Source organism: Nannospalax galili, unplaced genomic scaffold (genome assembly GCF_000622305.1).
Source record: "Nannospalax galili isolate Female #2095 unplaced genomic scaffold, S.galili_v1.0 scaffold1154, whole genome shotgun sequence".
In the NCBI taxonomy this organism is placed as follows: domain Eukaryota; kingdom Metazoa; phylum Chordata; class Mammalia; order Rodentia; family Spalacidae; genus Nannospalax; species Nannospalax galili.
The window spans coordinates 586633-611176 of NW_008335437.1; the positions used below are offsets into that span (position 1 = coordinate 586633).

The 24544-nt window shown below is 41.4% G+C and overlaps 1 protein-coding gene across 1 annotated transcript in view; it reads left to right on the top strand.

Annotated features, from left to right (window-relative positions):
• Nucleotides 1-1708: 1708 nt before the first annotated feature.
• Rars (arginyl-tRNA synthetase) overlaps nucleotides 1709-24544 on the top strand; it is a 42254-nt gene continuing 19418 nt past the window's right edge. The window contains exons 1-11 of the mRNA XM_008830154.3: nucleotides 1709-1840; nucleotides 3361-3495; nucleotides 8086-8274; nucleotides 9197-9305; nucleotides 10221-10321; nucleotides 10716-10837; nucleotides 11536-11656; nucleotides 14404-14533; nucleotides 17219-17323; nucleotides 20155-20333; nucleotides 21313-21422. Of these exons, the coding sequence (XP_008828376.1) occupies nucleotides 1796-1840; nucleotides 3361-3495; nucleotides 8086-8274; nucleotides 9197-9305; nucleotides 10221-10321; nucleotides 10716-10837; nucleotides 11536-11656; nucleotides 14404-14533; nucleotides 17219-17323; nucleotides 20155-20333; nucleotides 21313-21422 (1346 nt within the window). The 5' untranslated portion in view covers nucleotides 1709-1795. The remainder of the gene's footprint in view (nucleotides 1841-3360; nucleotides 3496-8085; nucleotides 8275-9196; nucleotides 9306-10220; nucleotides 10322-10715; nucleotides 10838-11535; nucleotides 11657-14403; nucleotides 14534-17218; nucleotides 17324-20154; nucleotides 20334-21312; nucleotides 21423-24544) is intronic.

Sequence of the window (24544 nt, forward strand, 5' to 3'; positions counted from 1 at the left end):
AGTTCCAGGGCAACTAGTGCTCCAAGGAGACCCTGGCTCAAAAAAAATATTCTTAAACTGGGTATGGTGGCTCACATTTGTAATCCCAGCACCTAGGAGGCTGAGGTGGGCAGATTTGGAATTTGAGAACTGCCTGGGCTCAATAGCAAGAAACTGTCCCCACCACCACCAATCTCACAGTTTAAAAAAAAGAGCTAGGCCTGGTAGAGGTCTGTAATTCCAGGTATTTGGGAGCTGAAGCAGGAGGATCACAAGTTCAAGGAAAGCTTGGGCTACAGAGTGATTCAAGGCTATTTTGGGCAACTTAATAAGATCTGTCCCAAAAAGTAAAAAGAGGACTATAACTGTAGTTCAGTTTTAGAGCCTTTGCCAGTATATAAGAAACCCTAGGTTCAGTCCCCAGTCTCTCTCTCTCTCTCTCTCTCTCTCTCTCTCTCTCTCCCTGAGATGTGAGGTATTCAGCAGTATGTTAATTATTTTGACTATGGTTATCATTTCACATTGTATACATATATGAAAACATTACATTGTACAAGTAATAGATGCAATTTATGCTGTCAATTATACCTCAACAAAACTAGGAAACACATACTAAAAAGATTAAATCAAATATAACTGCTCCAAGAGTCTGCCTGACCCAACTCACTATCGTATTACTTTATTATTAATTAAAACAGGTTGTTAGCCTGGCATGGTAATGCACACCTGTAATCTCTACACTTGGGAGGCTGAAGCTGGAGTATAAAACCCTGTCTCAAAATGAAATATATATATATACAATATAAAGAAAAAGAAAATAGTTGTTTACTTTGCTCTTCCCCTTTAAAATATAGTCTCGGAGCTCAGATGTTAGGAGCACTGGCTGCTCTTGCAGAAGACCCAGTTTCAGTTCCCAGGACCCACATGGCTGCTAACAACCATTCATAACTCCAGTCCAGGGGAATCTGACTCCCTCTTCTGGCCTCCACGGGCATTGCATGATGCGGATGCACTTAACATACATGCAGGCAATACAGTCATACACATATTTAAAATGTCATCTCCACGAGTGCAAGTGCCATGTCTGTCTTATCAGACCCTGAGGATAGTTCTGGCACACTGAGGCACAGTAAATGCTGGTTGAACGGAGGGATGGGTTTATTGGTTCTGCCCACGTCTGTGTCTTGAGAGAGACGGTCTAGGTACGTGCCTCCAAGTCAGTCCAAGCACAGAGCAACTCTGAAGCTATGATCAAGCCTCCCTCTTCCCCATCATCCCTCAACCTTGTCAGCTATATCTCTAGATAGATAGACAGATTAGACAGATGATTAGATAGATGGATAGATGATATAGATAGATGATAGATATGAGAGAGAGAGAGAGAGAGAGAGAGAGAGAGAGAGAGAGAGACCCAAGCACAGAGCAACTCTGAAGCTATGATCAAGCCTCCCTCTTCCCCATCGTCCCTCAACCTTGTCAGCTATATCTCTAGATAGATAGACAGATTAGACAGATGATTAGATAGATGGATAGATGATATAGATAGATGATAGATATGAGAGAGAGAGAGAGAGAGAGAGAGAGAGAGAGAGAGAGAGATATTGATACACCCCCCCCCCGCGCGTTCTCGGAGAATTGATACACCCCTCCCCCGCGCGTTCTCCACGCACTGCCGTCTAGGTCCCGCGAGGGGGCAGCAGAGGACGCGCCCTGAACCACTGGATATCTTCGCGAATGACGGAGAAACTTCCGTTTCCGGCCATCACTAGGCTATTTCCGCTTCCGGCCACTTGGCGTGTGAGGCACCGTCGGGAGGATGGACGGGCTGGTGGCTCAGTGCTCCGCGCGGCTGCTGCAGCAGGTTGGTGCCCTGGGCGGGGCGGAGGGGACGATGGCGACGAGGCGAGGGCCGCAGTGGGCTCCGACGGTGACGGCCTCTGTGCTCTCGGGCCTCCCCGCCGGCAGTTTCCTGCTGGGGGGAGACGACCAGCCACCATCTCAGGCTCGTTCGACTGTCAACGGGGCGAGGGGCTTGCGTCCAGTACACCTTCCCACACATGTTGTCAGCCGGGCACACCTGGGCTGGGCTGGGGCGAGAGGCCAGGTGGGGCGGGGCAGGTGAGTCCGGGGACATCGGGAAGCTTCCTCCTAAGGACCGGGAGTGGTTCGTTATCACACCCACCAGCACCGACCTCGGTGGGAGGGGAGGAATCCACCCTCAGAAAGTGAAAGTGGGACCAGTTTCATTCCCTTTTCCGGCCAAGTGGACGGGAGTGGTAGGAAAATGTTTTGCCGCGCCCTGTCCTGTCACAGGAACTGCTCTATGCAAACCAGCAGCCCCGAAATACGAGAAGGCCTAGTAGACGGGTAAGCATGTTCTAAACCACGTTTATGGTGTAGGACACTGGGAATAGAGAATATTATTTAGTACTAGAAAGGACACCAGGCAGACACTTGAACTCTCGAATATGAGAAAAGATGGAGGGCGGGTGGGTAGGTTTGTAGACAGGGTCTCACTATGTAACCCTGACTGGCCTAGAACTCACTATGTAGACCAGGCCAGATGTGCCATCCTCCACCACCCGAGTGCTGGGATAGCCACCATACCTGACAGAAATGGACGTTTTTGATTCATTAAATCAAAGTGGGGTTCTAACCCAGAGCTGTGAGCATGCTAGGCAAGCACTGTACTCTACTGAACCAGGTCCCCAGCCCTTGTATGTTTTAATAGGTCAAGTCATAAAATTTTCGAATATAGGCAGGTTTGTAAAGCCTGAAACTTGTACTCTCACAAAATCAAGAGTGCTTTGTTGAGCTGAAAAAGAAACTAGTTTGTTTTTTATTTGCTTTTTAAAATTAGTTTTATTTATTGTCAAGTGTACGGGTGTGGATGCACATGTGTCATGGTATGCATGTGGAAGTCAGAGGACAACTTGAAGGCTTTGGCTCTCTATCATGTGATTCCCAGATATTGAACTCTGGTCATCAATCTACGCAGCACAAGCTCTTCTACCCTCTGAGCCATCTTGCTGGCCCAGTGTTTTGCTTTATCACAAAGGGTCTTGCAAGTTGTCCTGTGTGGGCCCAAACTCTTGACCTTCCTACATCAGCCTTCCGAGAACTAGGATCATAGGTGTGCATGCCCATGGCCAGTGTATCATGTTATATTTCTTGTTCCCATCTCACATATCCATATGCTCAGTTTTATCTTATCAAAACTAATTCCCAGTGTTAGATCACTGTCACAGGGAGAGCCCCCTCTTTCCATTCTCCTCGCCTGTGCTATCTCTTGTGGAGAAGTGAAACAAGGAAGTAAGTTTATGGTACAATTTGCCATATCATTCATGTGAACTGGCCTGAAAGGTGCCTTTCCCTTTACAGGAAAAGGAGATTAAGTCTCTGACTGCTGAAATTGACCGGCTGAAAAACTGTGGTTACTTAGAAGCTTCTCCAAGTTTGGAGCAGTTAAGAGAAGAAAATTTAAAACTGAAGTATAGATTGAATATTCTTCGAAAGGTGAGTATTCTGGGTGTCTTTTTAAAGAACTTGTTACTGAAGATTCTGAAAGTATACACTACAGAATTTTTAAAAAGGAGTTTTAAAACCCTTCTTAAAAGGACTGGTGGCACTTACATTGGAGAAACTGGTATTGTTCTGCCCTTCAGATACCCTTTAAAGTGTTTAATTGTGCTAGTTTAAAGAAAGGTTTGAGAGTTGAGCTATGTCAACAACTTACCCCCGTGCTTTCAAAAAAAAAGAGAAATTTCTAAATATACTCACAGACCTTCTTTTCTCTAAGTTGGTTATTTTACAGTTCTATATTTTTGTATTTCACAGCATCATTTTGAGGACCTAGGAAGTAGCCATACTTTTGGACAGGCAGGTAGCTCGGAGAAGAGCCACTGATAAATAGTGCAGATGCCATTCTTCCATCGTGTTGTTGGTCTGAGCCGAGGCCTGAGGGCTCCTCCTCTAGCAGAGGCGTCTCTTTCCGGCTGACTAATCCAAACCAGTTCAGATTGACCCCAACACCTCATCACTGAAGCCTTGGTCTATCAGCCTTCCATGCTTTAAGCTGACTGATCCAAAATTAGGGGAGAGAAAAGCACTAAAGCCCAGGCCTCCCTGGGGAACCTAGACTTTGGGGTTTCTGAATCCCCTCTGTACTTCTGGAGAGCTTTCCTCTGGGTGGTGCTGCTATGTATGTGACTCTTCATCTTCTAGTAAAAGTTTGCTTGCTTGTTCCTCTCTGCTGGCCTGAGTTTTTTCCTGCCTTTTAAATTTTTAATTAATGGAGAAAATGAAACCAACTCCTAGACAGTGACCATCTTCAATCCTGTTCCAGTAACCATTTGGGTTTCCTTTCACTTAATATTGCAAAACTTTTAAGACAGAGTCTCTCTGTAATGGCTCAGAGTGGCTTGGAATCCTTCATGTCAACCAGGCTTATCCATCTAGCAGTGTCCTGCTTCTGTCTCCCTAGTACTGGGATTACAGGATTACATGTACATCATGCCTAGGTTTTAATGGCCTTATAATCCAGTAGTAGTTATCAGTCTTTTTTTAAGGAGCTTACTTTCTGTTTTGGCCTGCTTTTCAAGGTTGTTAGTGACACATCTCAGAGTATCGCTTCATCCTATAATTGTTCCTCTGTTGTACTCCTCTTTGGGCTGCACAGGCTTCACTCCATTTCCTTGTCTTTGGCTTGGTCTGACCCAGTCCCATGAACTCTTTCTCTTTTTTTTAATCTGTTTGGGATCCACTGTGCTTAACATAGCTTTGTCTTTATGTCTTCTGAAATCACAGAATTCCTTTTTCATCAAATACAGAAGAATCACCTTTTTTGGTTATAGCATTCCGCATTTACCTGCACTAGGTTTTCTATCATATTTCCTTTAATTCAAACATTAAATGCTTATGTGATAAAGGCAGTGAAAGGGTAATATACCAGGAAATACTGTGTACTCTAATACATGTTTCTGTAATATAAATAAGCTTTCATGTGTACAAAAGAAAGTACTGTCAGTGTAATGAGGAAAGTGTGCTGGTTCACAGATATTTTGCCCTTTTGAGTTGGCACAATACAACTAGAGATGGAGGCACGGGAATGAAGGATGGTGTGCAGTGGTGAGTCACCCCACCTTCCCCTGACCCTTGGCCACTCATTCCAACTTCAAGCATGTGCCCCATGGTGTTGTCAGTATTTTACCCTGGTTCTCCATAACGTGGCAGCTTCAGTTTTATCTTATTCCCTGCCATTGAGCTATCTTTATGTGTTTTTTAATATGAAAGCTCGGTACTTATTTATTAGGAATTTACAGATACTTTGGTTTTAAGATTACTGTCATGACAGTGCCTGTTACAGAATCCCATTAAATTTTGAGAAGTCAGCTTCTAACCTCAATTTTCTCAAGAGCTATAAATATTTACATAATGTTGGGTTTTTCGTAGTGCATAAATCAAGTTAAATCAAGTTATACAGGGATGATTGTGCCAGGGTGCATGTTTCCTTTGGTTTTGTTTGAGACGTGGTCTTGCCCAGCTGGCCTCAATCTTTGGCAGTCCTCCTGTCTCAGTCTTCCAAGTGCTGGAATTAAAGGAGTTTGCCACCATATCAGCCAGGGTAGAATTTCCTAAGTCTCATCTGGAGAGAAGGGAAGGAGGGGGAGTGAAGAGAGAGGGAAAGGGGAAAAAGAAAAAGCGTTAAATTCATTATCAAGTGTTAATTTGGATGAAGTAAGTACACTGGATTTTATGTATGCGTGTACATATTTAGTACACAAAAATACATGCCAGCATGTAATCCTTTAAAAATAAAAAGTTAGGGGGCTGGAGAGAGAGTTCAGCGATTAAAAGCACTTGCAGGAGACCTGGGTTCAGTTCCCAGTCAGTACCTACGTGGCAGCTAACCACTGGCATTAACTCCAGTCCAGGGAATCTGATGCCCTCTTCTGACCTCTGAAGGCAGTACATTTTTTAAAAATTAAAGTTAAAATTTTATTATAGATTTTGGAGTTAAGATAATGACTAAACAGTATTTGCCATTGAAAAGTCATTAGACTGTGAAAAACATGAATAAGACATCACAGAGATATCAGTTATTGATGAACTAGAAATTTACAATCAGTCAGGCATGGTATCTGATGCTTGTAATCCCAACTGTTGGGATATAGAGGCAGGAGGATTGGGAATTCAAGGCCAGCTTCAGCTACATGAGACCCTGTCACAACAAACCAAAAAAGCAAACAAAAAACTTAAATCAATTTTTTTTTAGTGAGTTTAAGAGTATAATTTCATGCTAGGCATAGTGGCTCTTGCCTATAATCCCAACACTTTGGCGACTGAGGCAGGAGGTTTGTTGTAAAGTTGAGGTCACCCTGGGCTACAGAGCGAGACCTTGTCTCCAGTACAGAGAGAGAGAGAGAGAGAGAGGTGCGTGTGTGTTTTCAATGATGAAGCATTGAACTTGGTCATTGTGTATACCAGATTTTGAACCTGGTTGAGTCACTTGTTTGTAATCTATAGCAGGTCAATCACTACTTATGGAAATAAAAATGGTAACAAACTCAGTTTTGTTATGCCTTGCATGATAACGCATATCGAGTACTAAGTCCAGATGTTGACATAACATACATTATTTTATACTGTTATTTCCATTAATATTTTATGCTGTTAATCTTGGGGGGGATCATTTTGAGACAGGCTGTTACTAACACCCAGGTTGACCTCCATCCTACTGCCTCACCCTTCTAAGTGCTGAGATTTCAGGTGTGGGCCCCTAGGCCTGACTTTGATCTTTTGATTAACAGATGATTGTGGTTAGTGGCCTAAGGATATAGCTCTGCTTTAGAGCACTTTCTTAGTATACTTGAGACCCTGGGTTCAAATCCCAGCCTGGCAGCAGCAGGAAAAAAAAAAAAAGGTGCATAGTATACAAACAGCATTTTCATTTATGTTCCATTAAAATATCTGCTTAGCTGGGCATGGTGGTGCACGCCTTTAATCCCAGCACTCAGGAGGCAGAGGCAGGCTATCTCGGTGAGTTCAAGGCCAGCCTGGTCTACGTAGTAAGTTCCAGGCCAGCTGGAGCTACAGGGAGACCCAGCCTCCAAAATAAGACACACACACCACCCCACCCCCCCCCAAAAAAAAATCTGCTTAAGGCTGGGTGTGGTGGTACACACCTTCAGTCATAGCACTTGGCAGACAGGCAGGCCATAGCAAGGCCAGCCTGGTTTCAGGCCAGCTGGGACTACAGGGAGACCCTGTCTTTTTTTAAAAAAATGGCATGTGGTTATTCACTCTTTTGTTGGGAAGAGTGCTGAGGACAGTATCCAGGGCCTTTTAAATACTAGGTAGGTGCTGTTGTGCTACTGAACTGCGTTCCCCTTTCTTTTCCCTCTTTTTTGACATGGGGTCTCACTGTGTAGTCCTGGTTGACCTGGTACTGGATATGCAGACCAAGGCAGCCTTGAACTTTCGGTAGCCCTCTAGGCTGCTCAGCTTTGATAATCTCTTATGCTGTCAGTGCAGTGCCAGGTGCAGTGGATAGAACTGTGAATGATATACTTGCCCCGTATTCAGCAGTCTGGTAGTGGAGAGAGAATGTGTGAAGGTGTGATGAATTATAATGGGAGTAATTAAGTACTATCTGAAATGAATGTGCTCCACTTAAAAAGAAATTGAGAAATAAGAGGTAGTAGGCCCAACAGGGCTTATTTATAGGAAAGCAGAACCCGTTTTTCTGGTCCAGTGATGCCACTCACTTGTTCCCTTGTGTTTCATACCCTTCAAGAGGTCAGTCTTGGAGAGTGTGATTGGAGAGTGTGATTGTTGGATTTTCGCTTCCAGTGCTTGATGTGAAGTAATTCAAGACAGACTTTATACTTGTTTCCTATTTAGTCACCACTTTTTACTTGTGTCTGTTTTAACAATACAAATGTAGGCAGGAAGGCCTCAGTATTCCCACAGCTGTCTTAGGATCCTATTCTATGTCTCAGCATGTTCCCTTCTGGTTTTCCTTAGCATACTTTAAGGTTTCTCAAAATACCTCTGGAAATTTTATTTGATACTACTTCATGACAGATTCTTCTTCTTTTCCTGCAGAGCCTTCAGGCAGAAAGGAAGAGACCAACTAAAAATATGATTAACATCAACAACCACCTACAAGAAGTGTTTGGCTATGCCATTAAGGCTGCATACCCAGACTTGGACAATCCTCCTCTGATCGTAACGCCAAGTCAGCAGCCCAAGTTTGGGGACTATCAGTGTAATAGTGCTATGGGTATTTCTCAGGTGATGTATCATTTCTTGTGACTGGCTCTGTTAGACTTAGCTCTCAGGTATTATTGGCACTCCTAGGAATAGAAATAACAATGTGAAAGCCTTGGGGCTGGGGATGTAGCTCATTGAAGGCAATATTTGCTACTGTTAACAAATGGTTGTTAGGCATGGTGACACATACTGTAATCTCAGTACTTGAGGCTGAGTCAGAAGGGTTATCACAATCCTAGCTACAGGAAAGACTTTTTTTTTTAAAGAGTCAGCAAATTGCTAACTAGCATCATCAAATTTTTGTTATAGCTAAGATGTTTTTGTGTATTATCTTTTTTTTCTATTGTGGTTTCTTGAAACACGATCTCTATGTAGCCCAGGTAATTCTGCCTCAGCCTCCCACATACTGGGATTAGAAGCATATGATACTTATACCAGCAGCATTTTATTTTTAAGCAGAGGCATTCCTTACTTTCAGTAGCTACATGATCTAATGCAGAAGTTGTTTACTGCATCTAGCCTGCATCTTTTTCCTTCGTGATGAAGAAGTTTGCTTTTGAGCACAGGCTTTTTTTCTCAGTCATACATGCTAAGCAAGTACTCAACCACTCAGCTGCGTCCCAAGTCCACAAGTGCTCAACTTGGATATTAGACACTTTGGTGACTTGAAAATTAAAGATGCAAAGATGCTGGGTTTAGGGTTCATGCTGTAAACTTCGTTGTATCTTCCTTTAAATGTTCCAGGTATGCATATGCAACTCATTTTGAACTGAGTTTGTACAATTGCTAATTCCTTTTGGCACTGGATGCTTTATCCATGCACAGGTGATCCTGCTGTTTGATGAGTATTTTACAAAATGTGGCTCATGCTTTATCTCTGACACATTTCCAAGTAACTTGCTGAGACCTAGAGTGTAATAAAGTGTGTCGCATTGTGTTGTAGATGCTCAAAGCGAAGGAACAGAAAGTTAATCCTAGAGAAATTGCCGAAAACATTACCAAACATCTGCCGAACAATGAATGTATTGAAAAAGTTGAAATTGCTGGGCCTGGTATGGTCTCTTATCTTTATTAATAGCTATATTGATATGCATGCTTTTTAAGATTTAAAAACAGTTAACATTTATATACTTGGCCTGGACTGTTAACTCGGTGGTAAAGTACTTTCCTAGCATCTGTAAGGTGTTTGGATTTGATCTCTCATGGCCAAAAAAAAAAATTTTTTTTTAACTGAAAAAGTTGTCATGTGGTATACATGAATGTGGTCCCATCTGCTCAGAAGGCTGGGATGGTAAGTTGAAGGCTAGCCTACACTAGTGAGACTGTCTCAAAATTTTAAAAGGTGGCCGGGCGTGGTGGCACAGGCCTTTAGTCTCAGCACTCAGGAGGCAGAGGCAAGTGGACCTCTGAGATAAAAGCCAGCCTGGTCTACATAGTGAGTTCTAGGCCAACTGGGGCTGTAGGGAGACCCTGTCTCAAAAAACAAAACACAAAAAACAAGACTGATAGGGATGTAGCTCATAGGTAGAGGGCTGACCAACCATGTAGGAGGCCCCAAGTTTAAACCCCAGAATATCCCACTTCCCCCACCTCCAAAAAAATGGTATAGTGAGCTAGACTGTAAAAACACCTTGGAATATAAGTAAAGAACTACCACTTTGCCTTCTGATGATTCCCTTTTCCATCAGCTAAGGGCTTTCTGTAGCAAAGGGCCCTCTGTTTAGCTATAAACATCATTTGTGAAAGTCAAGGGCCTGGACTAAGTAAGTTTTCAGGAGGAGAGAAGGTTTGGAATAGATACTGAGGGAGATGTTTTCCAAAGGACTTGAGTGAAACTCTCAAGTGGTATTGGAATCCTGAAGAATTTTGCCAGAGGCAGCATAAGTAAAATTGAAAAAAATCCTTGGGAGTAAGTGGCAGCCATCCCAAAAAGGAGACTGATCGTTTTCCTTTGTACTGTTCTTTAGGGTTCATTAATGTCCACTTGCGAAGGGATTTTGTATCAGAACAGCTGACCAATCTCCTAGTAAATGGAGTTCAGCTACCTGCCCTTGGAGATAATAAAAAGGTATGTGTATGCCCTTGTATTAATACCTTAATGTTTAGAAGGGCATGGTAAATGCCATCACAGGGAGTGACTTTCACTTTATATTGAAACTTGGTCATTAATGTTTGAGATTATGCTTATAGTTGTTCTGATAGTTCTGATAGGTCTTGTAATTTTTTTTTAACCTTGTCCCATAGGCCTTTGAGGTAGGTGACTGATACTTAGGCAAGTATTACTGCAATAGGAATTGGTACAAATTAATTTTATTCTTTTTCAGTTAGTAATGTATAACTAGATCCACAAGGAAATCTAGTACATGTAAATTACAATCCAAACTACATTTGTCTGATTTATTGTAAGATGCTAGCACAATAAATATATGCCTCCTTTTAAAGTCTTTCTTTTTCTGTTTCAGGTTGTAATTGATTTTTCCTCTCCCAACATAGCTAAAGAGATGCACGTAGGCCACCTGAGGTCAACCATCATAGGAGAGAGTATGAGCCGCCTGTTTGAATTTGCAGGATACGATGTGCTAAGGTGTATCTTCTTGCTGTTGTTTGGAAATCTATAAAAATGACACATCTCAGTTTTGAAGACTCTTTAACACACTAGTTTAGAAGCTTAGTTCTATTTTAGCCATTCACTCAGTAAGAGGGCATCAAATCCCCTGGAACTAGAGTTAGGGGCAGTTGTTAGCCACCATGTGGGTGCTGGGAACTGAACCTGGGTCATCTGTGGCAGCCAGTGCTCTTAACCGCTGAGCCATCTGTCTAGCCCTCAGCCTCTTTTTAATTTTTAAATTACACTTATTATTTGTAGGGGAGGGGGCTTTGACGGTCAAAGAACAACTTTGGGGAGTTTGTTCTCCCCTTCTACCATGTGGGTCCCAAGATTGAACTACATCTTCAGACTAGGTGATAAGTGCCTTTACCCACTGAGCCATCTCTCCTGCCTCTGCAATTTTCATGTTGTGGGAATGACTAACATTGACTCAACTATCATGGTTCTAAGTAGCTACACAATACACAGTTTATAGCAAGTTCAGCAAGTCCCAAATTCCTGCTGTATGCAGCCTCTATTACAGGTTGTACAGAACTGAACGTAAGAGACAAAGGTTTCACCTTAAGTGTGGTGGGCTGGTACTGAAGTGTTTGTGGGATCTAATAAAAAGTACTTTTCATTTAGTGTAAATGTCTTTATAATTTTTAAATTTTATGTTGTCTGATTGGTATTAGGTTAAATCATGTAGGAGACTGGGGGACCCAGTTTGGCATGCTCATCGCTCACCTGCAAGATAAATTCCCAGATTACCTGACAGTTTCACCTCCTATTGGGGATCTTCAGGCCTTTTATAAGGTTTGGCAACGTTATTTTAATGTACATCTAACCACTCATCATAATTATCTATTTTTCTTAGTTCAAAACTGTTTTTGAAACTACTGTGTAATAAAATAGAACAAATTAAAGCTGGTAAAATCTTGGACTTAAAAATCATGTAACAAACATGAAGTTTCTCACAATGGCCTGGCCCCAGTGATATTGCGTCATATAAATGAAATAAAAGCTGATTCACAGAGTTCGCTTATTTGAAAAGTTGAATTCTCTTTGCTTCCTAGATCCATGGTACTTGTTTTGTGTGTAGGACATAACCACCCTGGGATCTCTTACACTGGTGGTAGTCACAGAAACAGCTGTGCTCTACTTTTTTACGTGTCTTTTGCTATGTGATCCCACCATATTACCTGTTCAATGATAGAAATATATGGTAGTGTACAAAACTTGTTTAATATTTTGAAAATAGAAGTGGATAAACAGTTTGGGTTTGTAGTTTTTGTTTTATTTTCATTCTTGTGAGGCTGGGTCTTTCTCTATAACCTGAGCTGACCTGTAATGTACTGCTTCTGTTAGGATTGCCTCAAACTCATGGCAATCCTCCTACCTCAGCCTGTCAAGTACCAAAATTATTGGCATGAGATACCATACCCGACAGGTGTTTTTGTTTTGTTTTTAAATTTACTTTTAAAATCTCATTCATTATGTTTTGGGGAGGCAGGGGTCATGTGTCATGGAGTGCATGTGGAGGTCAGAGGATAACTTACAGAAGCCAGTTCTTTCCTTCCACCATGTGAGTCCCATGGATTGAACTCAGGTCCAGGCTTATTGCCAAGTGCTTTTACCTGGTGAGCCATCTTGCCAGCTAAGAGCAGTTTTTAGAAGACGTACCTATGGTGGGTGTCGTGGTGTATGTATGTAACCCCAGCACTAGGGCAGCAGAGGCAGGAAGATGAAGAGTGAGAAGTCCATCTCAGCTGCACAGTGAACTTGAGCCCAGCACTGTCTCAAAGGACAAACAGAAAAAGGAAAAATAGACCAAGTTTCTCACCATAGGGAACTATTTTCTTTGACTCTGACTAATCCATATATAAATGGACATATGCTATATGTATACTAGACTATATGCAAATATTTGCAAATCCTATCATGATTTCTGTGTTGTACATATTTAACATTTTAGTGTATGATTTTACATGTTACTTTTTATGATCATTGTTTTGTTGAATTGATGTCACAAAGTTTTTATTAGTCCACTGTAAAATCTTTTTTTCCATTTGATGGGACTGAGCTATTCAGAAAGTAACATTGTACATGTTGACTTGTTTTAAATTTTTTTTTTTTTTATGGTAAATGAACTACTTTCCCAAAAATTAGATTACTGAATTAGAAAGTAAACACTTAGGTTTTGGTGCTTTCTAGTGAAAATTTAAAAAGATATATGTTCATTTTAAATTGGTTAAATTTTGTAATCATCTGTTCGAATTTTTTTATGTATATGAGTATATTGTGTATATGCATGCATTGCCATCGGAGGCCAGAAGAGGGCATCAGATGCCCTGGGACTGGAGTTATGGAGGGTTGTTAGCCTCCATAGGGGCTGGGAACAAAACCCAGGTCCCTCTGAAAGAGCAGCCAGTGCTTCTAACTGCTGTTACATGACTGAAATTTACTGACTGCAGTAAAGAAAATCAGTTTCAAATTTTTCCTAAATGTTTTAATTTTGTATACATTGGGGGAGCTGCATACACAGCAAGCACAGAGGTCGGAATACAACTTGTGGGCATGGGTTCTTTCCTTCCATTATGAGTCCTGATGACTCAGGTCATCAGGCTTGGTGCAAACCTTTACCCACTGAGCCTTCTTGCCAGCCCCAACTTTTATTTATATATATATATATAATATTATTTTATTCTATTTTTTATTTTATGTGTGTAAGTGTATTGCCTGCATGCATATAAGTGAACCTGTGTCATGCAGTGCCCACAGAGGTCAGAAGAGGGTGTCAGATGCCCTAGAACCAGAGTTACAGATGGCTGTTAACTGTCATGTGGGTGCTGGGAATCAAATCTGGGTCCTCTGTAAGAGCAGTTAGTGCTCATAACTACCAAGCCGTCTTTCGAGACTCCCCTCCCAACATTTCTTAAAACATGTATTTGCAAAGAAATGTCTGGAAGCATCCCTAATATATTCCCACTGGTAGTGGGAGGTGAGATTGATAGTACTGTTTTTCTTTTTCTTTGAGTCAGCATGTATTACTCCCAAATAAAACTAAAGCACTCAAGGCTTACTTTTTGTTTTCGTTTTGTAAGATTATTACTGTCATGCACTACAGTGCCCAACTTATCACTTACCTTTTTAGGCAGAGTTTCTTGCTGAGCCTGGAGCTCACCTTTTCCAGCTAGTCTAGGTGGCCCTGGGGACCCCTGTCTGCTGGAATTCTAGGCAGCTGTCAAGATTGCCTGGCTGTTACTTGGGTTCTAGAGATCAAACTATGGGGTTTCAACTTGCAGGGCAAGTGCTTTATCCACGGCACCATATCCCCACCTAGACCATGCCCAGCTCTTGCACTATGTGTTTTGCTTTGTTTTTTCATTTTTTTTTTTTTCCTCCTGGAACTTGAACTGTATTCTTGGCTATTAATGTTGAGCATTTGTTCTGATATCCTGAATCTTTTTTATCTTGTAATATGTGCATATGTATAGAAATGAATAAATTCTTAATCTGGAAATACAGTACTGAGTCCTCACAAATCTTTTTTTTAAAAATAGGAATCTAAGAAGAGGTTTGACACTGAGGAAGAATTTAAGAAGCGAGCATATCAGTGTGTTGTTTTGCTCCAGAATAAAAATCCAGATTTTATAAAAGCTTGGCAGCTCATCTGTGATGTCTCCCGTGAAGGTGAATTTCTAGGCTTCGTTCATCTAGTAAATTCTGTGCGTATAGTTTGCTTAAGTCTTCATTCAGGATTGATCTTGGATTTTTGTCACTAGCTTTTTGATTTTGTTGTTTTGTGACTGCTTGTTTCCTCAAACCTCCCCAAACACTTAATTTTTTAAATTAGTGTATGTGGGTGTGTGTGTGTATACATGCACATGCCCATAACCCACATGGAGGTCGGAGGACAAGAACAACTTTTGAGAGTTGGGTCTACCATTTAAGATTTATTTTTAAGCCAGGCATGGTGGCACACTGCTTTAATCCCAGCCAAGAGGCAGAGGCAGGTGGATCTCTAAGAGATTGAGGCCAGCCTGGTCTCCGTCATCTGTTTCAGACCAGCAGTGACTAAAGTGAGACCCTGCCTCAAAAAAAAGAACTAGAACAAACATCCACTTTTAAGATAACACACAAGATACGTGTGTTAAGTTCAAGTTCCTGCAGAGACTAGGAGAGGGTGTCAGATCCCCTGGAGCTGGAGTTACAGGAGGTTGTGAGCCACATGCCATGGGTGTTGAGAACCAAACTGAGGTCTACATGAGCAGTACATGCTCTTAATCATTGAGCTATCTCTCCAGGCCCTACATCCGGGCTCACCCATGGGTTCCAGAGATGGAAATCAGCTCTCCTGATTGTGTGGCAAATGCTTTCATCCACTAAGCCATTTTGCCAACCTTCGTTTTGTTCTTTTTGAGACAAGGCCTCTGTAGCTCTGGTTAGTTTTGAATTCACAGTAATCTTTTGCCTCTCTTTCTCTAGTATTAAGGTTGTAGGCATGTGCCAGCATATTTGGCTTGACAAAATTAAAGGTCACTTTGAATAGTGGATGAATAAAAATAGCCAGTAGGTCTTCCACAGTGAAGACTAATGATTGCTTTGTGCCCTAGATATTATTTTCTAATACTGCAGTTGGGCAATCCTATGTCACTGACAAGTAACAAGTGAGTAGGACAGAACAAGACAAAACTAAGAAAATTCAGTAAATGTTTGATAATCAACTAGGGAAGGCTTTCCTACTTTTATACGTATAAATTTTGGTTTTGTTTAGTTTTTACTTCTTAGATAGGCACTTGCCGTGAGGCCTACTCAGACCTTGAACTTGCTTCCTGCTGCCTCCGTCTTTTGAATGCTGGGATTGCAGGAGTGCATCACTGTGCCCAGATTGTTTCTGAGACAGGGTCTTATCTGTCCCAGGCTGGCTTCAAACTGGCTGCTTCAGATCCTCTTTCCTCCTCCTCCTCAGTGCTAGGTTAGAAGGCACCACCACTACTTCGAGTTTATTTGGTGCTAGAGATTGAACCCAGAACTTCAAGAATGCTACACAAATACACCCTCAGGCCCTCATTTACTTTTGAAAAAAATTATGATGGGGGTGGAGCTAGCAGTTTATTGAGGGGGATCAAACCACTGGACTGCCTCCTGGGATCAGAGAGACAGCAGCTAGCAGCAGAAGTCAGTCATCTTTTTTTTTTTTTTTTTGGTCTTTTTGAGACAGGGTCTTCCTATACCCCCAGCTGTCCTGGAACTCACTATGTAGACCAGGCTGGCCTTTTTAGTTTTTGGTCTTTTTGAGATAGGGTCTCCTTGTAGCCCCAGCTGTCCTAGAACTCACTACGTAGACCAGGCTGGCCTTGAACTCACAGAGATCCACCTGCCTCTGCCTCCCAAATGCTGGGATTAAAGGCGTGCACCATCACGCTAGGCAGTTAGGTGCTTGGGTAACAACTTTCCATAACCTAAGCTGGGCAGTTTAGTGTGGGATTGGTTGATCTACCAATAAGCAGAGGGACTTTCCCGGGCTAAGTTTGGACCTGCCATTTTAGAATATTGGAAGCTGTGGCACCATTTTAGGAGTCTGTCAGGAACCTAACATTCCAGCCTTTTGTTGATAAGGGGTGACAGCGGTCTTTCTTTAGCTACTCCCTGCTGGACAAGGACATCAGCAAAAACAGGAGGTCTCAAAAGGCTGGAGCATTGGTCTGAAGTGCTGGGTCAGGTGGTTAGGAGACCTGAGGGAATTCAGTTCACTGGCTCTCAGATCATCTCATTGATTCTGTCCCAAACTCTGTAGGGGGGTGAGCGGGACAGAAGAAAGCAGATGGCCTCGTAATCTTGGGCCTGATGTTGGGAGCCAGCATAGGCGAGATGATCCTTATCACAGGAAGAAGTGCTCAGCAGTTTGGTTCAGTAAGAAGAGGAACCAGATCATAAGAAACTCAGGCATTCCTCAGGAAATGCAGTGAGGACCACCAACCATGACACCTCCATTGCGGGGAGGGGATCAAACTGCTGGAATAACAAGTCCATTTTTTCTCTCAGGAAAAAAAAATAGATGTAGGTAAGAAGAAAAGTAGTGATGCTGATGTTTTGGGCATTAGGTGGGGGAATTCCTAGATAATAAGCCCAGGGCCTCACACATCCTAAGTGTGTGCTCTATCACTGACCTGTATCCTAAGACAGAGAATTTCAATGTGTTTCTTAGTACATTCCTATCCAAAATGGTAACATGTGAATACTGTTCTGTTTTGTACTTTTTCTGTATTTACTTTCTGTATGTTTCAAATAACAAGTATTCAAAAATGTTAGATGTGTGTTCTCTTTTGTTTAAATTTCTATTCATGTACTTTATTTGGTGTTATTTCCCCCTAGAGTTTAATAAAATCTATGATGCTTTGGACATCACTTTAGTAGAGAGAGGAGAATCCTTCTACCAAGATAGAATGAAAGATATTGTCAAGGAATTTGAAGATAAAGGTAGGCATTATACGCTTTAATTTTTTTATTGTCATTAGAACTTACAATCAGGTAAGAATGTAGATTTTATAGTAATTATGAGGACCATAAACTCATCACACAGTTTTCAACAAGTTTAATTTAATTATTGGCCAAACTTGTCCTGTCTGTACCTTCCCATACACAGCGTTACATAATTTCACCTAAACTGTCCCTGTAAGAACATGCCCTTCCTTAAAAGTGAATTCTTTTTCTCTTTGATTTTTTGGAGACATGGTGTTGCTATTGTAGCCCTGGCTGGCCTGTAATTAAATATGTAGACCAAGCTGGCCTGGAACTCTTGGGAACTGTCCAGCCTCTGCGTCCTCAATATTGGAATTATAGGTGTGAGCCATCATGCTTTTCAGTAATCTCCCTTCCCATTTGGGGATTGAACCCAGGGCCTCATACATGCTAAGCTACCTCCCCAGCTCCCACAGTAGTTTAATACCATTAAATAGGCAGTTCAAATACCCATTGAGATTAATTTTATTTGTCCATTTGTTCATTCAGAGACAGGGTTTCCTATAGATTTTGGGCTGGCTTGGAATTCACTGTCCTCCTGCCTTAGCTCCCCAAATGCTGGACTTGTGTATATACCATATCCAGCTTCATTATTTATTATTTTGATTTTTTTTTTTTTTTTTTTTTTTTTTTTTTTTTAAAAAAAAAAAAAAAAAAAAAAAAAAAAAGAAGCCTCTAGCTTCCTATGTAGAGCAGGCTGACCTTGAACTTACAGAGATCTGCCTGCTTCTGTCTCTTGAGTACTGTGGTTTGATCATTTTTTTCAGTCTGTATATTACATCTATGTGTGTTTTCTCCTTTGTACTTCTTTCTTGCTGTGAAATGCTGGCTAGCCTGGAACTTGCTCTATAGCAGACCAGGCTGGCCTCAAACTTGTGGTGATCCTTTCCCTTCTGCCTCTAAAGTACTGGAGTTACAGGCATGTACCACCATGCCTACCTGTATTTCTTTTAAAAAAGTAAGGCCATGCCGGATGTGAGTTCAAGGCCAGCTGGGGCTACAGGGAAACCCTGTCTTAAAAAAAAAAGGCAAGGGCATTTTGTCATAGAATTTACCATATTGTGTTTTGTGTTTTTTGAGACAGGGCCTCCCTGCCAGTCTGTAGCTCTCTGTGTAGACCAGGCTGGCCTCGAACTCAGAGAGATTGACCTGCCTCTACCTCCCAAGTGCCGGGATTAAAGGCGTGCGCCATCACACCCGGTTTGGTGTTTCTTTTTCTTAAGCACTCTGATTCTGTGTCCCAGGCTGACCTCAAACTCTTCAGTGCTGAGATTATAGGCGTGTACTACCACACCCAGCTCTATCTACATGTTTTAAAGAGGACTCATTCAACTCTAGTTTGCAGGGGGTTTTTTTTTCCAAATAATGCAGGCACTGTGTGGTTGGCTCTTTGTGATACTAAGAATAATTGATTTGTGAGTTTGGTATTGACAGCCTGATTCAGCTGTAAATTTCCTCCTCACACTTTGCCCTGGATAGTTGCTGTGGCTATGGTTTAGGATGGCTGCATCGCCTCACTGGAACACTTTGTTAGTATGTTCTCATTCCTCTTCATTTATCACCAGGGATTTTCTGATGCAGAAATTTGCCAATTTGGTTTATTAAGACATGGTCTCACTGTGTAGCTCAGGCTGGCCTCAGATTCACAGTGCTCCTCCTGCCTCAGTTTCCCACTTGCTGGGATTATAAGCGTGTACCACCACACCAAAATAGAAGCCTGGTCCTTGAATATGGAAATGGAGCCCAGGAACCATTATGATAAGATAATAAGCCTCAATTTTATGTGTGTGGTGCTGAGGGTTGAACAGAGGGTCTTGCACATGCTCCATAAGCACTGCCCCACTGAACAACATTCCCAGCCCAGATGGTGTTTTGTTTGGGTTTTGGTTTTTTATGGGAAAGTTGGCACACACAAGTTACAGGTAATAAGTGATGAATTTGACATTCAAACACAGTCTTGCTTCAGAGATTGCAGCTTAAACCACTGTCTAATACTGCTTTTATGTTAAGTCTCGGTTTTCTAAAGTATAAGACAGCACAGTGTTGTTTACTACATACTGTGAACATTAAATTTGGGATTTCGTATTATAGTTGACACAAAAATCAAACCTAGGTATTGGATGTTCGTTCCTGTCCCTTCTTGAATCCAAGAACTTTTCTTTTTCATCATGAACACGTAAACATAATTTGGTTTCTTTCCACTTCTCATTTGAAATTCTGAATCCTCTGGTTGAGCATGTTCCACCTAGAAGAAGGTTGTGGTTCTAGCCAGAGAACAAAATGCATGTGTTTATGTTTTGTGCCTGCACAGCAGGTGTTTCCTTTGAGGTAGCATGTGAAGAGTTTGGAGCCAGGAGTAGTGCGAGTACAGAACATTTCCAGGATATCAACCCTGTGCCCTGAAGTCAGCCATGACAGTAGCCATTTCTCAAGGCTTCTAATAGATCATGGGGGGACAATCATGTGAATTCCTTGACTCTTTAGTAATTATCTTCTAAAATATTCATGGAGAACAGCCAAGAATGGTCAGCAGGTAAAGACACTCGCTGCCAAGCCTGACAACCTGAGCTTAGTCCTTGGGCTCAGCATGGGGAAGCAGAGCACCAACACCCCAAAACTTACCTCTGACCTCCACACACACACCTGCAAAATATATAGCCAATTTTTTAATTAAAATATTCAGAGAATGGGCAAAGTATGTATGTAGTCCTAAACAAGGTAACATTCTGGTTCCAGCAGGGCTCTTTTAGCATTAGCAATGAAGTTGTGTTTTCTTTTCTTTTTTCTAGGATTTGTGCAAGTTGATGACGGCAGAAAGATTGTGTTCGTCCCAGGGTGTTCCATACCATTAACCATCGTGAAATCAGATGGGGGCTATACTTACGACACATCTGACCTGGCTGCCATTAAACAAAGACTGTTTGAGGAAAAAGCAGATAAAATTATCTATGTGGTGGACAATGGACAAGTAAGTTTAGACTTATCTAGGGGCTGTCAGATCACAGGAAGAGAGTGTGCTGAGGTTGGTAGCATTTGGTACCAGTAGGTGGTAAATTTTCCCCAGAGAATTTAGGAGGTTTTTTTGAGACAGGGTCTTCCTGTAGCCCCAACTAGCCTGGAACTTGCTATGTAGATCAGGCTGGCCTCAACCTCACAGAGATTCACCTGCCTCTGCCTTGAGTGCTGGGATTAAAGGCATGTGCCACCATGCCTGGGTGGAGAAGGTTACTTTTTTGAACTTTTGTTCACCGTGATGGTGGTGAGACTAAACATCTGTTGTGTTTTTTGAGGTAAGTGTTACTATGTAGCACATGTTGGCCTCACACTTGGAGTCCTACCTGACTTTCTGAGACCTAACATTTAGTAGAAGTTATTACATGTGAATTTGCCCTTAGTCACTTTTACTCAAATTTTTTTGCTGTTGTAGGGGTCATGCACTTGGTACGTGATAGACAAGTACTCTGCCACTGAGCTTTATCCTTAGCAGCCCCTCTGTTGCTCTTTAAACCTTTGTATGTTAGTTTTAGTAGACAGGGTCTCATGTAGCTCAGGCTGGCCTCAAAACTTGCTGTGTAGCTGAATATCATATTGAACTCTTGATCCCTCACCTCCCAGGTGCTGGGATTATAGGCCTGGCACATGCCAGGCTTTTGTAAAACCACTGATGTAGAAAATGTACTCATGGTCTTGCTCTCAGTGTCACTCACATAATAGGAAATGAGAACTTTTGTGTTAATAACTTGCCTATAAAGATTTGTGGTTTGAATTTCATAAAAATACTAAGCACAGAGCCTCCTTTTTATTTGGAAGTTTCATTTTTAATTAAATGTATATCTGTGAGTATGTCTATGAATAAGTGCATATACCCACATGCCCATAATTTTAAAAATTAATCTCTAAAAAATTAGAAACCTAACAAACAACTTTCTACTTGCGTTTTTTTATAGGCTACTCACTTCCAGACAATATTCGCTGCTGCTCAGATGATTGGTTGGTATGACCCTAAAGTGACTCGAGTGGTCCACGTTGGATTTGGTGTGGTGCTTGGAGAAGACAAGTAAGTGGGCAGTCTGGAGCTGGAATGATATGCCTGGTTGGTCCCACCTGTTTCCCAGAGGCTTCATAGTGTTTAGTATACATGAGACCTGAGGAAGTGATGTGAACTCCGCTGAGCCTCTTTTCCATTGTACCTCTGCCAGTGGGTGCATGAAGGCGAAAGAACACTAGACTCATCTCAGATTACAGAGAGGGTTTCCCCTGCCTCCCATCTAAATCATAAAATCCATGTCATATTGTCAGGTTTCAGACAATACTCAGCAGGGTAATACAAAAAAAATTTTGTATTTGTTTTTTACTTCACAGTTATAAACTTGATCAAAAGATGTAATGTGAGAATCCAGCTGAATTTTAGGATTCATTGCTTTCATGGTTTTGGTTTTGGTTTTGTTTTGAGACAGTCTCCCTGTAGCTCCAGCTGGTCTGGAACTCACCAGGCTAGCCTTGATCTCACAGAGATCTGCCTGCCTCTGCCTCCCGAGTGCTGGGATTAAAGATGTAGGTTACCACACCTGGCCTGATCACTGCTTTCATTTTCATGGTTACTTCAAAGTATGAAGCTTCTTAATTAATATTGTCTATACTTACACCTTTTCTGTTTTCCAAACACCTTCCTGCATTTGTTTGATCCTTTGAATTAAAAATATAGTGAGGTGTTTATGTTCAGTATTCATCAACTCAGAGGCACAAAATTTTTCACATTTTAATATATCTAGGTAGTTGGTTGGTATTGTTTTGGGGTGATTTAGAGGGCTTTTTTCTTTCTTTAAAAAGAAACCTTTTGTGGGTTTAATTTTCATCTCAATGCAAATGACAACACAGGATTTTTGCTTCAGATACAAAGCCATGGTAAACACCAAGAGTTTCATTTTAGTTTAGTGCCTATTTTCAGTACTAAAGTTTTTGCCTTTTTGAAATCTCAATTGAGATTTTAGTTTCGAGAAGAAATTTTGAGTCAAAAAAGCCATGCCTACATCTCCAGTATCTTGGAGGGGGCTTTTGGTCTGTTTGTTTTGGTTTGGTTTTGGTTTTCTAGACTAAATCTCAGCCTGTAGCTGAGGCTGGCCTCAAACTCAGGGTAATCCTCCAGTCTCTGTCTAACACCTGGGATTACAGGTGTGAACCATCATATCCAGGTCACTGGCTCTTTAATCAACATTTCTCTTAAAATAGGTGCCATTTTGTATCTGGTGACAATGACCAGATACTACTGTCACACAGAGGTGATGGTACTTCTTAAAACTGATGAAGTGGCTTGGGACCTTTGTCTAGACAGTGAATTGAGCCTGTAAAGAACAAGTTGAATGTAGTAGGTATTTTGGATATAAATTATATAGTAAAGACCTTATTGGAAATAATGCTTGACTTCTGTGGCACTGCACTTTGTTTTTTCTCCGCACATATTAATTATACATAATGGGTTTTATAGTACTTTCATATATGGATGTATTCATCCCTGTTACCTTCTCATTGTGTGTGTGTGTGTGTGTGTCCCATCTCCTTCCTCTTACTGTTCCCCCACTTCTGTCATGTCTCGTGTGTCATGTGGGGTATGTGTGTCTCCCTTTGAGTTTCATTGGGGTTGTTTATAGGAGCCTGGGCACCTTACAGTGGTTACCTCACCAAAGAAAATGTCTTTCCACCCCCCGTCAACCATTAACCTCATATAAATCCTCTAGGAGGAGTGGGGCCCATGAGCTCCTTCCCCATAACAGGATACTAATGAACTCAGTTTTGTGCAGATCTTGTGCAGGTAACCACAACTGCTTGTGAGTTCAAGAAATTCTTTTGAAGTCAAGAGACAGTCCTTAATAGTGTTTATGTTCCTGTATAAACACTAAAAAGTGAGTGCTTAAAAAGTAATCAACGAATAAACCATCACTGACAGTAATTCCTACTTCTGTTGATTTTGTGTATTTTTGTGTGCTTGACAAATACTTAGATGATACTCCTGCAATTGTTAGAAATCACCTAGTTGACTTGTACATTTGCCAGCATATTCATGTGTTGGCATTTAGTTCACTTATGTAATGGAAAATTGATCCGAGATAAATTATTATCTTACTGTTTCTGCATTCAAAATCATAGAATTTCATTATCGTAACCCATTATTTAGATTTTGAAGGACTAATTTAAATGAGCGCTGGCCATACCTAAAATGCAGAAATTTGTAATTGGTCATAGATTCTGCCATCTGTTTTCTCTTTTGTTTGCAAAACACATGATTATTCTTTTATTTCATTGTCTTCCTACTATTCCTTGGACAGCAGTTAGAGGATCTGGTTTTATTTTGTTTTGATTTTCTTTATTTTATTTTGAGACTGGGTTCCCTCTGTGTAGCCCAAACTGGCCTCAAACTCAAGATCTTCCTGCCTTCGTCTCTAAAGTGCTGGGAACACAGATTTGTTTTTCCCATGCCTAGCCAATTTCAGTAGATCTGAATGGAGCCCTACCATGTTTTTGTTGTAAACCCTCTCCAGCTGTTTCAGATGCATATCCAGGATTAAGTAGCACAAGATAAGAGCAATTGACTGTATAGGGAACTATGGCTCAGCAAATAAAAAGGTGCTTGTTGCCAGCTCTACCCTCTGAGTTCAATTCCCAGGATCCACATGGTGCAAGGAGAGTACCAACTCCTGCAAGTTGTCCTCTGATGTCCACAAGCCTGCCGTGGCGAATGTGTGTGTGCACACAACACGCATGCTAAATAAATGCTTTTGAAAATTTTTTTAAAGAAAAAGATTCTAGTAAAGAATTTGCTGGCTGGAGAGATGGCTCAGCGGTTAAGAACACTGACTGCTCTTCCAGAGGACCCAAGTTTGATTCCCAGCACCCACATGGTGGCTACGAACCATCCTTAACTCCAGTTCCAGGGGAATCCGAAGCCCTCTTCTGACCCCCTCAGCATTGCACTACACGGGTGCACTCACATACATGCAGGCAATACACTCATATATATAAAATAAAAATAATAAAATATTTTTTAAAAAAGAATGTGCTGACCTACCAAATAATGTTTTGGGGTTTTTTGTTTGTTTGTTTTGTTTTTTAGTAATTTGAGGTCAAAGCTTGTAAGCAGAAACTTGTACTCCAGTTAAATGAGTTAAGTAGATGGCTTATTTA